At 47.3% G+C, this 13710-nt stretch overlaps 2 protein-coding genes across 9 annotated transcripts in view; one reads left to right on the forward strand and one right to left on the reverse strand.

The window, feature by feature from the left end:
- The window catches only part of LOC121595729 (voltage-dependent calcium channel subunit alpha-2/delta-4), a 57365-nt gene that overhangs the window by 21339 nt on the left and 22316 nt on the right, over nt 1-13710 (reverse strand). The gene's annotated exons all lie outside the window — the stretch shown is intronic.
- On the forward strand, nt 2736-5790 carry LOC121595730 (collagen alpha-1(IX) chain-like). The gene is given in 9 exon segments (XM_041919927.1): nt 2736-2907; nt 3040-3083; nt 3157-3587; nt 3654-3963; nt 3966-4027; nt 4094-4165; nt 4226-4570; nt 4629-5526; nt 5600-5790. Coding segments are annotated over 9 exon segments (2310 nt in total). The 5' UTR covers nt 2736-2884; the 3' UTR covers nt 5725-5790.

Genomic DNA, 13710 nt, shown 5'->3' on the forward strand with positions numbered 1-13710 from the left:
AGTTAAAGATCTGTCCAAAAACAAATGAAAAAGCTAGTTAAATACAAATTAAAATCATTCAACCATTATTACATTGCATTCCTCCTGCACAACAGCTGCATTAAAAAAAATTCTTACAAACATCGTTCAAACCAAAATGCATCAATCAAATCGTTTCAAACTGGCATACTCGTACATACACACATACACACACACACACACACACACACACACACACACACACACACACACACACACACACACACACACACAATGTAAAAGCACATTCCTTCCCTGGCATGTACCATTACACCAAAGCACAATTAATTCAATCCTAATAAAATTGTTAAACGTGTCATTAAGTTCTACACGCCAGCGCTGCTGCTTCTCGCACTTGTTGAGCAAAAAACCGCAGCACAAAAGACAAAAGAAACACTCAAACATACCACCACCGCGTTCGAATCCCCCCTCCGGTTCGAAGCTTGCTCATCAGTAAAAACATTCGTTTTAAAGACCAACACTTACAGGCGCCATCGTATTTCACGAAAGAGTTGCGACTGATAAAGCAATCGGTTAGATGGAACGGGTGAGGTTAGGGGGGGGAAGAGATAAGGGTGAATTGGTGAAGGAAATCCCTCCCCTGCTGCTCGTGCTTTGCCGCACGCACAGTACCTAAGTGGAAAATAATTGTTCACGCTACAAATAAATTAACCTCTTCTTAATCATCTAATCTGCTTCCGTGGCGTGGCTGCAAACGGCGTACTTTGTGGCAACACTTCCGCAACAAACACATTTACATATCATACACACACAAACAGTTTCGTGTCCCGACGAAAGGAAGCGGGCGCTACGATCAATGTGGGAAAAAAGAAGCAACGAGAACAACGAAAAAACGCACACGAACAGGACGCAAAAAAAACAGCCACGCGCCACCCATTCGGACGGGCGCCCCGGGTCCAAAGTAAATAAACAAAACACGCTCCGTCCGATTGCTGGGTGGGAAAAGCTCAACCCTCCTTTCTAGCACCATCCCACCTCCCCCATTACCAAAACTGGGAGACAATAAATTCCACGATAATTTTACGATTCGTTCGCCACCACCACCCACCCCCGTTGGGACCACCCGTAACGATGCCTCACATTTTATTCCGCAACGCTAAAATGACAGACGCGGTAGGAGGGGATGGAGGCGCTGTGAGCCCCAAATCGTACCATGTTCGTGGCGGGAGATCAAGCTCAAACCCTGGTGGCAAACGGCAGCGGCACCATTCGTCACCGTTTCGTCATTCGTCATCGAGAGCGCGCAACGTGGCAAATGCTCGTGGAAATACGGGTCGTGCAAACAGTTTCCGTTACCATCTACCCTGCCCCTCGCACATCCCTTGCCCTTCCACCCCTCCCGATCCAACATAGCTTCCCATCGAAACACAGCGCAAAATCGACATCAAAATGTGCCAACGAAACGCGAAGCCGTAGCTGCCGGAAAATGCTGGTCGAGGGCGAACCCACAGCCCGCGTCGCGGAATACCAACCCTTGCCTTCTCCTCCCTCCAACAGTTCGTAACCCCTTGCACGCCGCACGCTCGTACGCTTTATTTAGCACACCGTCATACCATTGACTGTGTGCTGGCTTCAACCAAGCCGACGGGCGATGGCTTTAAGCAGCGCTTAATGAGTAATTTCGAAGAAAAACGATGAAAAGTTTCCCGTCCATCAATGCGCTGCTCGCTGACTTTGGCGGCTGTCTGAGTTTTCGCCCAAAAACACTTCTGGACGCTGCTTCACAAGCGTTCACAAAAACGTTCCCAACACAGGGCACAAGAGCAATACACTCGTTAGTGAAGTTTTCCACCATCACCACCATCGAACGGAGGGCGGATTTGATGTTCGAAGTAATGTTTGAAGATTTTCCCATCCACTGTGCGATCACACTTCACCTGCCGCTGCCGGTGTGCGGTAGTGTGGGACGCGTACGCGCTTTTTGGGAAGGAATTGAACCGTAAAGTTCCAAAACAATAGCTCCAAGACGGTCGATGACATTCGGAAAATGGTGCCAAAGAATTAATGATATGATAAGTTTAAGCTCGCTGCAAAAGCATTAATTTATTTGAAAGCTATCGAGCTAGACACTTCCTCTAAAGCCATGTCACGCTTCGTGCCGGAACGCTGGAAACAGTAATGGCTTTTTGATGGGCTGAAATTAAGCATCGTTTAATTGGACGAAATTGAACATAAATCATAAGGAATATGAAATTTATTTTAAGCCGCTAGTTCATATATTAAATCAAAATCAGGCCACTTTATCTTGCCTTTTTACTCAAATCCAATCGTTGCTCGAAACACCAAGCAGCGCCCTAATGTAAGAGCCGGTTCAGAACAAAAGATCCGACTTCTAAACACGGGTGAAACCATGTGACCCACTTCTTAACAACTTCTCACAGAGTGTGAAGCGACAAAAAAAACAAAAAGTAACTAGACTTCCCTAAGCCCGAAACACATCTGGCGAACAGCTTTGCATTCAGAGCCGTGAATGCCAATGGAGAGTTAATTTATGTTACATCCATCCGCGCACAAATGTTTTAGCACCATCGTGTCGTGTCTCCAGCGTCCACACACAAGCGTCCGCTGGCGTTTATTCGTGATGGGTTCGCGATACGCCCGCTCTTGCTTGCCTGTTGGAGCACAGCATATGGTATATGAATTAATTTTTCCATTTTTGTGTGCCAATGTCAGCGGCGCTGGGAATGCTCCAAAGAACTCGCCTGCTGCTAGAGATCAGTTGAAGTTTAGATTCGATCTAGGGTGGATCTCAATTCTTTGCAGCTTGAAGTCTGGTGTGCTGAACGAACGCTTGCTCGGAAGCATGTGAAGTGTGCACAAAGGAAGATTTGTGATTTACTGCAAAATGTATTCAATTTCTTTAACAAGGTGTGTATTTCTTCAAGCGGTTGAAACAGATTTTTTGTGATGTTGAAGGTGTATATTATGTTTATACATTGAACCGGTGCCAATTTGCTTTGTTCCTTATCGTTCTTTTGCAATTGAAATGTTCTCATACAGACTGCTCATGCTGTTACTGTGTCTGACAAGCGTTGTAAAGTCGCGTAAGTTTGTGCCCAAGTCAATCGATCATGGCAAAAGTCTCTAGCATTATTCATTCTCTGCTCAAAACGCTAGAAATCGAAGACGAAGAGGGAGACGATTATGAGGAAGGTCCGTGCGGACGCTGGCGACCGGGCGATGTGGATCTGCGATCGTTCGACTTGATCCGCGAGTTCCGGCTCGATCAGATTGAGGCAAGCAGCAAGCATATGCACCGGCTGCAGGGCACCAACGAGTACCAGACGGCCTATCGCTTCGAGAAGGAGGCGAACCTAACGATGCGCTCGGTCGACGCGTTTCCGCTCGGGCTACCGCATCAGTTTTCCTTCGAGTGTACGTACCGCATCGAGGATGAGGGCGAATCGTCCTGGCATCTGTTCGAGGTGACGAACGAGGTGCAGGAAAGCCAGCTAGCCATCACGCTGAACCCCGGTCGGCAGATTCTGCAGATCGGACTACCCGCAACCGAGGGTGAGCAGCAGATTGTGGAGTATCATCACACTACGGTGAGCTGGGTCAAGTATTGCGTGACTAGTGGAGTGCGTGTTCTAACTGATTCTCACATTCTCTAGCTTTTCGATCACAACTGGCACAAAATTATGCTCGGTGTTACGAACGATTATCTGAACCTTTGGGTCGATTGTCGTCCAGTGCGCGATACCGACGGAAATCTTAACGTTCCCCTGGAGCCGCGGGATCGTTTTGACGTAGCCGATGGGTACGTTTCAATTTCCAGGTTTGCGGAAACTTCCGTCTTTGAGCCAGAATCTCCCATCATCGATCTGCAATGGATGGTAATGAACTGTGACCCAACGCGCCCGGCCCGGGGCAATTGTGACGAACTGCCCGTGTACGATGTCGCATCTTTAACTGCGAATCTTCCGAAGGACCGACCCCAAAGTCGGACTGTAATACCGTCTGTCCCCCGGGATACAACGGAACAGATGTGAGTTGTTGTGCTTTTTTCCGTTCAATTTTCTCTAAAAATGGTGAATGCTTTTACAATTTCTAGGGAGCTCCAGGACCAGCGGGACCTCCCGGACTTCCAGGTCTAAAAGGTGAAGCTGGTGCTTTTGGAAGACGGGTAAGCTTAACTTGCTAATGAACAAACAGAATAGACACATTCATAATTCTACAACTTTAGGGACCTCCCGGACCTCGTGGATTGGAAGGACCTCCGGGACTTCCTGGAATTGGTCAGAAGGGCGAGAAAGGAGAGATCGGAGTTGGTATTGCTGGACTGAAGGGACAGAAAGGTGAACCAGGAGTCGCTGCTGTGGCCGGGTCGACCGTAGCCGGTCCCGTTGGACCGCGAGGTCTTCCCGGTCCCCAAGGTCCTCCCGGTGCAGGCCTAAGAGGAGAGAAAGGTGATGCCGGTGCCCCGGGTCGTGATGGACAATCGATAACTGGACCACGTGGCTTGATCGGACCGCCCGGAGCGCCAGGCCTTCCCGGTGCGGACGGTTTACCTGGAGCAACAGGTGTAAAGGTAACGTTACCATTGCTTTAACAAGTTCCCTCCTACAATGTAAATTTACTTGTAACAGGGAGAGCGCGGCGCACCAGGACCAAGAGGTGAAGATGGAGTTGGATACCCTGGAGAACCGGGTCCAAGAGGACCGAAAGGAGAGCCTGGTAGTGCTAGGGCTGGTGCAGGTGTAGCAGGACCTCCCGGACTGCCCGGACTGCAAGGAAATGACGGTGCAAAGGGAGAGAAGGGAGAATCCGGTACCAGAGGACTCCCAGGCACTCAAGGACTGCCGGGCATTCCCGGTGCCCCAGGCCTACCAGGTCCTCCGGGTGCTCCCGGTGATGGTTCAGGAGGAGGTGGCGGCGGGGGAGGAAGATACTTCGAAAACTTCATGTCCTACGGCCATCGAGGACCTACGGGTTATACCGGATTGCCCGGAGAGAGGGGCGCCGGTGGTCTGCGAGGTCCAGAGGGTGCTCCAGGCGTACCAGGTCCTCCAGGTGTGGATGGTGCTCCAGGACCTCAGGGAATACCGGGCCTACCGGGACAAACCGGACCTCCGGGTGTTCCAGGTGTCCCCGGCCGTACCTACACTGAGGCAGAAGTAAGCGACATCTGTCGGGCAGTGCTACGAGATCACATTGCCGAACTGACGGAGGGATTAATTGGACCTCCTGGGCCACCGGGAGTTTCCCGTCCGGGCAAACCTGGTACTCCGGGACGTCCGGGCGAGAAGGGCGAGCGTGGATTCCCCGGTTTCACCGGTGATAGGGGCATCCCGGGAGAACAGGGAGCGCCAGGCGTTGCCGGACCACCGGGAGAGCGTGGAGAACCGGGCATTCCGGGCGAGAATGGGCGTGACGGTGTTGGCTACGTTGGTCCGCAAGGTCCGGTCGGTCCCCCCGGACCGCCAGGAGATTCCGTGATAGGGCCACCAGGTCGGGCAGGTGAACGTGGAGAGCCTGGTAAAGCAGGTAAGTTACAGATCGTACGTTATACGAGATGATTTGCAGGGCATCAATGCATGCTTCGTTCTTTTCCACACAGGTCATCCAGGCGTTCGTGGAGCACCGGGTGTTCCTGGCGTTTGCCCCAACGATTGCTACATGGCGGCAGCGGCAGCGGCTCAGAACTTCCGCACCAACCAGCAAACTAAAGGACCCAACTATTAGCCCGAATGTAGCAATTAGCCGAGATGCTGCTAAGCAAAAAATCAATAAAGTCTTCTTGCATTTCAATTTAATGGGAGAGCCATTACTATAAAACATAAAAAGAATCTTGAAGCTGTTTAATGCAGATATCTTGTATTGCAAGATGCATACTTTAAGGGGAAATTCTATGCATACTTGAAGGCAATTACCTGTAAACCTGAAAACGAGAACACAATTTCACCGCTCCATAAATCAGGACAAAAGATATTTAAAAAGCAGTAGACTTCCACCCCATTACCACCCAATAAACTAATACTATAATCGATCCATAATGAATACTCTCAGCGGCATGATAATTTTCCAGTGCCGTCGTTGTGTTTGCATGTCACCGTTACGGTAACTAACTGTCTACTTATCAATGGGCCCCGATAATAGCGGCAAAGCAGCATAATTATTCATTCAACACTTTCATATCACCATCATTACATTCCATCAAACTAATGGCGTAGTACACAGTGTGTGCGGTTGGTTGAGTCCTGGGCGCGACAGGAACAAAGTACAAAAACACATTCCCGTCCCGTCAATCCCTTATTTTCTCTGCATGCGACACACAACTGCTGCCCAAAGTTCCCTTCTCCTTAGAAATTCTCTCTGACATACACACACCCACACTAAGCCCATGTCCCTAAGCGGTACATTACATGTGGCGTGGCGTGTTAGCGAGGGCACGTCGAGTCGAGCGGAGTCAAACAATCGCGAAGTTTATCTCGCCATTTTCCTTATGTTTTCCGCTCAGGAAGTGAAATGTTTTTCACTTTGCTGAGCCGACCACCTTCTCCTGCTCGGTTTGCTTCCCAGGCCGCCTTCCCGAACGCCTTCGATCTCGTGTGTACAAAGCATGCGATGTCAAAGAGAAGAGTGTTGCGCTTGCGTTTTTTTTTTTTGTTGCCGTTGTGCTCTCTTTCTTGCAACAGCCATTATTACAACCGAATCGGCCACTACGTACCACACCCTTTTAGCGCTGTAAGGAAGAGGTAAAGGCTTTCCGCTTTACTGTTGTGGAGCTTTGCGCAAAGCGGAAGCACAAGGGGACGGCACACAGCGACGACGACATGGACCGTTGTAGCAGATGCTGTGACTTGGCTGTCTTTTACATCGACTTTAACTTGCCCAGTACTTTATCCTTGTCGCATCTCCCGACCAGAGTGCGCTAGTGCTCGGTACTTACGATTTTCTTTTCTTACCGCACACTTCTTCCCGTTCCCCAGCCCGTCTGGACGGTTGTGCGTACTGGTACCATGCAAACGCGATATTGAGCATACTGGTGCTGGTCTGAGCCTACACAGTGTTTGCTGCGAGGAATCTTTCTATTACATGGCGATAGGCATACCCGACACAGCGCACAGCTTCTCCAGTTTGCATTATTTCCTAACATTTCCCTCTCCCCTTTTCGTGTTACAAAAAAGCTCCCCCATCCCTTTCTTCCGGTTGCTTACCCCCGGTTGCACGCAGGGACTTTTCTTCGGCCCTGCCCGTACAATAACACCATACCCCTGTGCAAACCGTCCCGCTAAGCAAAAAGAACGCAGCGTCGTGCAAAGGCGACCGGGCTTTTAGAGAATCGCTTTTATCTCAAGAAAACGGTTCCCATTTTCCGGATGAACCATTTACGCCATGTCGGGCACGACAGTCAGAAGATGACACCGAAGGAAAGGAACAAGCACGGCACGAGTAAAACGGTTTCGGGAGAGCAGTACGGATGGCGTGTGCAGTTGGCTCCGGAGAGAGTAAGAGATAGAAGAAAGAAAAGCATCGAAAAAAAATACATACAGCAGTACAACGGCAAATTATGCACGATGGTGTGGCGTATGTGGTGCGGCCGGAAAACCCACCGACACCATTAAGACCGACAACACCACCACTAACACCTCGCGCAATAGATGCAATAAACAATAAATATTACAGTCTCATTTCTGGCTAATGCCATCTGGAGGTGGAATGTTTTTATTACAATTTGTTTTTTCGTCTGTAAATGAAAACAGATAAAGAAAATTTAGCCATTTTTTTCCCCACCATTGCCTTAATTGTAACCTAGTATTATTGGGATGTGTCTCAATTTTATCACACATTTATTTTAAACCAGGTAAATTAAAAACGTGTAAAAAATGTGTAAAAACGATTCAAATGTTTTAGAAAACTTCGAACAGGTAAGACTTAAAAAACGAACTAGCGTTGTACAGGTTACATAACTTCAGGCGCACTGCCTTTTACCAATTCGATCAAGTAAACGCCTAAAAGTATGCATGTTTCTAAAAAAATCTGTCTCGATGTTTATTACGCAACACTTTGACGAATTTATGCGTCCGACCCGCTGTCACTTTATTTTCGCTCACGAAGGTTTTCTATACTTCAGCCCTATCGTTATGCGTCCCAAATGTAAACCCTCCCTTCGTTCGTTCGCTTAAAAATGCAGAAGCACATTAAACCAAGGACATCGTGCTCATACAATATTCGTAATTGAATAATTAAACACCCACAAGGTACCGTGTCCGTGCACGATTTTCCACTAGCACCAAATATTGGCCCAATCTCACGTATCATTCCACGGTGTTTTTTTCTTTTTCTCCCAAAAATAATCACCCCTCCTTTGGTGGTAAAATGCCAACTAGATGCCCCATCCCTCCGTTTGTGAGGGTCCAATCTCAAACATACCTGATTAAATTCATCCATTTTCCCATCCAAGCTCCGGTACACCGCTTGTTATCGTTCGCGCGTCGCATTAATTCATAAACCGAACCCTTCATCAATAAGTCATGGCAAAAAGGGTTCGCGTCTTCGGTCCCCGACGCTCTGTCTGAAAATCTGATCCCTTCCCTGTCCGGCACGTTCTCAAGCACGGATTCCGTGTCAGGTATATCGATAGAGTGGGAGAGGCAGGCAAAGGTAAGCGGCCGTATGCCAGCTAAATGGAACCGAAATGGTATCCACGTGCCATAGAGAAAATTTCACCGTTTACCTCCTTCAATCACCGTCACATAAAATATTCTATTAAAAATCAAACTCCTACAGGATGCCTTTCCCGTTTCCACCGCCGAGGACGCTCTGTAAACGGTTCAAGCAAGGTCACGAATACCGTTGCCGTGTCAGCAATCGTAAAGAAGAAGAGTGTTTTCTCTTCAAATTGAAAACCAAACTTTTCATCCCTTCAAACTGTTGTTTGGTACCGCCGAACAAACAGGATCCCCCTCCCTCCAGACATCCTCTTTTTGTCCAGACGCTCAGGGTATCAGATCCGGCACTATCGGATCCTCTTCCAAATATGAAACCATAAATAAGTCAAATCCCATAATTCATGACCCGTGGGACAGTGGAACCAGCATGTTTCGTCTTGCGGAGGTCACTTTGAGCGAGCGTCGGAAAATCTCAGCTCATATACCTATGGATATGTCTGAGTATGTGTGTGTGAGTATATGTGAACACCCTATCCAATAGATACGTCTGGATTCGCCATTCTCCACATCTCGATCCCCTCAGCATTGTTTAGCTGATAGACGACAAAAATTATCGATTATCACTCTCATCGGTATGCGGAGCGTGGCAGCAATATGAGCACATTCTGCCGGAGTTTAAAACTGTGGAATATGGTATTTCTGCAATGGAGCACCGACAACAGCAGCAACAACAAAACATCTCGGGTCAAAACGACAAACTTTTCATCCACCATAAAACAGTTTTCCCCGGCCTTGTCCAACAAACTGTGGCCGATTTCAAGCCGAAACATAAAACCCAAACCGCCGAAGGAACGAGAGAAAGAACCTTTGGCGATACACAACACAATAACGAAACCCTATAGCCACTGCCGCAACAACGCATCACTCCAACGCCTTCCCCACACTGTATCGGCTGTTATGGGGCTGGCCGGGCCGGGCGTGAACCTCTCGCAGTCGTTTAGCCGCCATTGCACGTAAGCCAACCGGTCCCTTAACCTAATGTGGCTAAATTTTACAAGCTTAGCTCGTCACCACGAAATTCAATCTTCCTGTCCATATTGTACGCCCGTCCGCCCGTGACTGACGCATCAGCTGAGTTCGTCAGCTTGTCTGTGCCGCCCGTTTGCGGCGGCTATACCGAACTACGGCCCGTTCGAGTGGCGACCGGTGACAACGGTGCCGACACGACAGGCAATCGCACATTTTGCCCTGTATGGGTGGAACATACGACAAGAAAAAGTGATGATTTTTATGCGTTAGTTTTTTCTTTGCTCTCTGAAATGGGAAAGATGAGCTACAAACTCTAATGGAATACGTTAAATAGTGTTGAGACAATGTTACCCTTTTTGATCGCAGCTTTTGTTTTTTTTTTGTTTATTGAACTGTTACAGCAAACAAAAATTTAAAAAACCAAGCACAAATATCATGCTAAACATTAATTGAATCTGTAATTCTTATTAACTATTAAGATTTAAAACTTTTATGTTCAGTCAGAATCATATCAAATAATTTATTAAGTGACTAAAACCACCCCCCGTACTTGAAAAATTACACGAAAATTTGTGATATTTTGGCTGGAAATCACGAGACTCGACTGACGCGCAAATTTGAGATACGCGGTATTTTGCGGCTGTTTTCGGTCCCCAGTAACCGTGTATCTCGGGGACCGTCTGTACTTTGCATTGCCAAGTTATAATTTATCCTAAAAATATGCAATCTACATAGCATTTACTTACTCAACATTTTAAATGAAATTATTGCCAATATTTCGTATGCTTTAGTTCTTACAGTATTACTAAAACAACTTTGTTGGCATGATACATCCCTCAAACGTTTTAAGTTACACACTTTGGCATCATAAATTTGTTTAACTTGCACATTTTGCTACTTTCGTCTTGTTTTCGCTATTTTAATAAGATTTTACTACACCTCTTACAGATACAATCCCGCAATGCCACGTGGACAGAGCTGGTACATCGAATAAAAGCTCCGAACAGCGGTCCAACTCTAAAGCACGCACCATTCACAGCACACCGATTCAACTGAGGCCAACATACCCGAAATCGCCATGTAATGTAGGGCACACGGGCAACATGGACAACGCTTAATGAGCGGCCGCACGCTGTATTTCGTCATGTTTTCGGAAGCACGTTTTCCAACACAGCACACAAACACAAAACGCCCAAAAACCGTCCACAAAAACCTACCCCATCATTACGCGACATTTACAGCATCATCTTCAGCACAACGAGTTAAAGTCAGACCACCAGCTCGTCTGGTAGCATACTCCTGCTCCCTGTACATCCATAACCTCACCAACCCATTGATGGTGGGTGGCATCGTGACGTTTGTCTTTGCCTCGCCCGGGGTAGGACGCACCCCCCCGGGTTTTTATGATGCTTGGGTGGAGGAATTTTTACGCGCATACACAATGAGCGCCAATGTGGAGTGGAATTTTTAATTGAATTTCAACACAACACGAGTGAGCTTTTTCAACTCCCTCCCAAAGTTTTCTGCCTGGAATGTGAAACATAACATCCAACAAACTAGCAGGCCAATATACTAGACGCATTTGCAGCCACTTTTTTCACGAGCTCTTCCCATGTGCTTTTATACACAAGGATCCGTTGTAAAAGTTATTTTACAAAAATAACAGATTAGCCATATTTGCTGCGTAAAGTAAATAAAAGAGTAAAGAAACATAACTATTTCACTACACTTAACTAGACCCAGGATCTACACGTCATCTTCAGACGCTCCGTTAAGATCGTCTTCCCATCGGTCGCCCTTCTTCGACTTCCGAGTCACGCTTCCGCACGTCGGCCGCACATTAACGCACGGCTGGTTATTGATTTTCAATTCTCATCATGACACTCGATGTTACGCACTAATGCTTTCACCGCTCCCGGCCAAAACAACGGTTTTATGGGGCCAATTTACGAATTCATCATTTGCTGAATGATTATTATAGCCAATTGTGAAATGGGGTTTAGTTGGATTTGAATTGAACGCGCGAGCGATGCCGCAAGGGAAATGAGCGTGCGCGCGCTCGCGCCCCAGTTCCTCGATCAAGCGATGTTAATTATTACGGCAATACGATACTTCGATAAATTGCTCGCCCCGCTGACCGGAAATTGATTGCTGGGGATTGTGTCAAAGCTTCACATCACGGCGCGAAAGGGGTGTTGTTCTCTCGTTTTTCTCGCTGCCCTCCGCGCTCCGTCGGCTCTTTCTGTCTCTTTCTCGTGTAGCAGATTGGGCGCTATTGAATAATAATGGCACCATTAGCGTCTCGACAAAGCCGCGGCCCGCCTAAAATGTGCTTTATTATGCAGAAGCAATCAATGCGGAAGCCGACACGGCCCGCCAGTTTTAAGCTAGGAAAAATCGCTAGAAAATTCATAACCCTCGTTTTGGTGCAATTAAATTACCATACGAATCGCTTGCCCGTCATTACTATTTCAATCAGCGTGTGTGTGAGTTTATGAGCAAGGATTTTCCAATCCCACCGGAAGAAGGATTTAGAGGCATTATAGAAAGTTAACTTCAATGTTTAAGCAAATTTCTATAAATTAAAAACAATCTGAAAACCGTCTGATGTTTTGACATTACCGTTTTGTAAATAATCTACAGCTTTGCCTACCTTTAGACGCATTTTAAAATAATTTTGATGATTTTTTTTTATTGTACATCATTTCAGCAAAAAAAGAACATCGCAATGCCCGTTTCATGCTCCAGACACACTGGAAGATAAAAACGGGCGGCCACAAAAGCAGCTTCATTAGTTTTGCCCTGTTTTGCTTTACTGTGTACTCCCTCGCTCCTTGCTCTACTTACAACAGTGTCAATTTTGCTGCAAAAGATACTATCTAACATTCCCGTTCGTGACAGGTTCTGTTTCGCCGTGCTGCCCGACCTCGTTCCACTTCCGTTAGCAGCCCCACATTGTCCCCACCGGTAACGACAGAAGAAAGGCATCATGGAATACGGAAAATTTATTAGCCCATCTCTCCTCGCCCGTGTGCCACACTGCTTCCCTAGTTTTCCATCGGAACCTCTCCCGAGAAGGACTCCCGAGCAGCAGGACTTTTGTACTCCCGTACTGCTCTCTTTCTCTCTCTTTTTCACAGACTTTTTTCCCTCCAACTGGAATGTGTACCAAGTTCATCCCGGGGAAAAGCCTCAACCAATGCCCCCGACGTGCCGGGGGTGCGGTTACTAGGATATACACATATTTCAAATATACTTTCCGTTCGCCGAAAACGGAGAACCCAAGTTGTCGTACCGCGGTACTCTTCCTTCAGCCGGTCCCCGTGTACCGTATGCCTTTCTTTTTGCCTTTCCTCGAATGCTCATATTTTTTTTTCTTGCTCTCAACAACACTCCTTTTGATTATTGTTGTAGTGCGCCCCATACACTTTCCAGAGTCCCTATCCCTGCCAATTCACGGACATACTAAATTCATCTTCTTACAAAATCTAGACACACATACACACACAAACACAACACCCACACAGAGAGGCAAAAAAAAGAATGAATCAAACCCCAACACGGCCCAACTTATTTCTCGAGTAAGCGATTTACTTTTGATGTTTTGCATCGGTTTCGGGGTTCATTTTTATTCTTAGCATTTTCCAGAACGGGTTTGCATTGCCCTGACTTGCGTCCCGGCCGTTGGTCGCAGTCAATTTTACAGAGGTTTCTTTCACATGCAAAGGGAAGCGCTCCGCATTCTGTTGCACACCTGTGCTTCCGAAACCGGAAGCGGCTCACAAGCCGGTGCGAAATGGTCAAACTGGCAGAAGAAAATGCCTACTCCTGCAGAAAACGGGTGGACGCAAACAGTTCCACGGAGCCCGGTGGTGGAAGGCAGGAATTAAACATTGTGTTCTTCCGCAAGAAATCAAATTCGCACTTGTAACAATGCTGAGCCGACGGCGTGCGGAAAACGGAAGCCCACGCAAAGCGTTAAACTACCGAAAATGGAGCTGACTAAGAGAAATGGAAGGTTTTTTTT

The sequence above is a fragment of the Anopheles merus genome, chromosome 3R (assembly GCF_017562075.2).
Source record: "Anopheles merus strain MAF chromosome 3R, AmerM5.1, whole genome shotgun sequence".
NCBI lineage: Eukaryota > Metazoa > Arthropoda > Insecta > Diptera > Culicidae > Anopheles > Anopheles merus.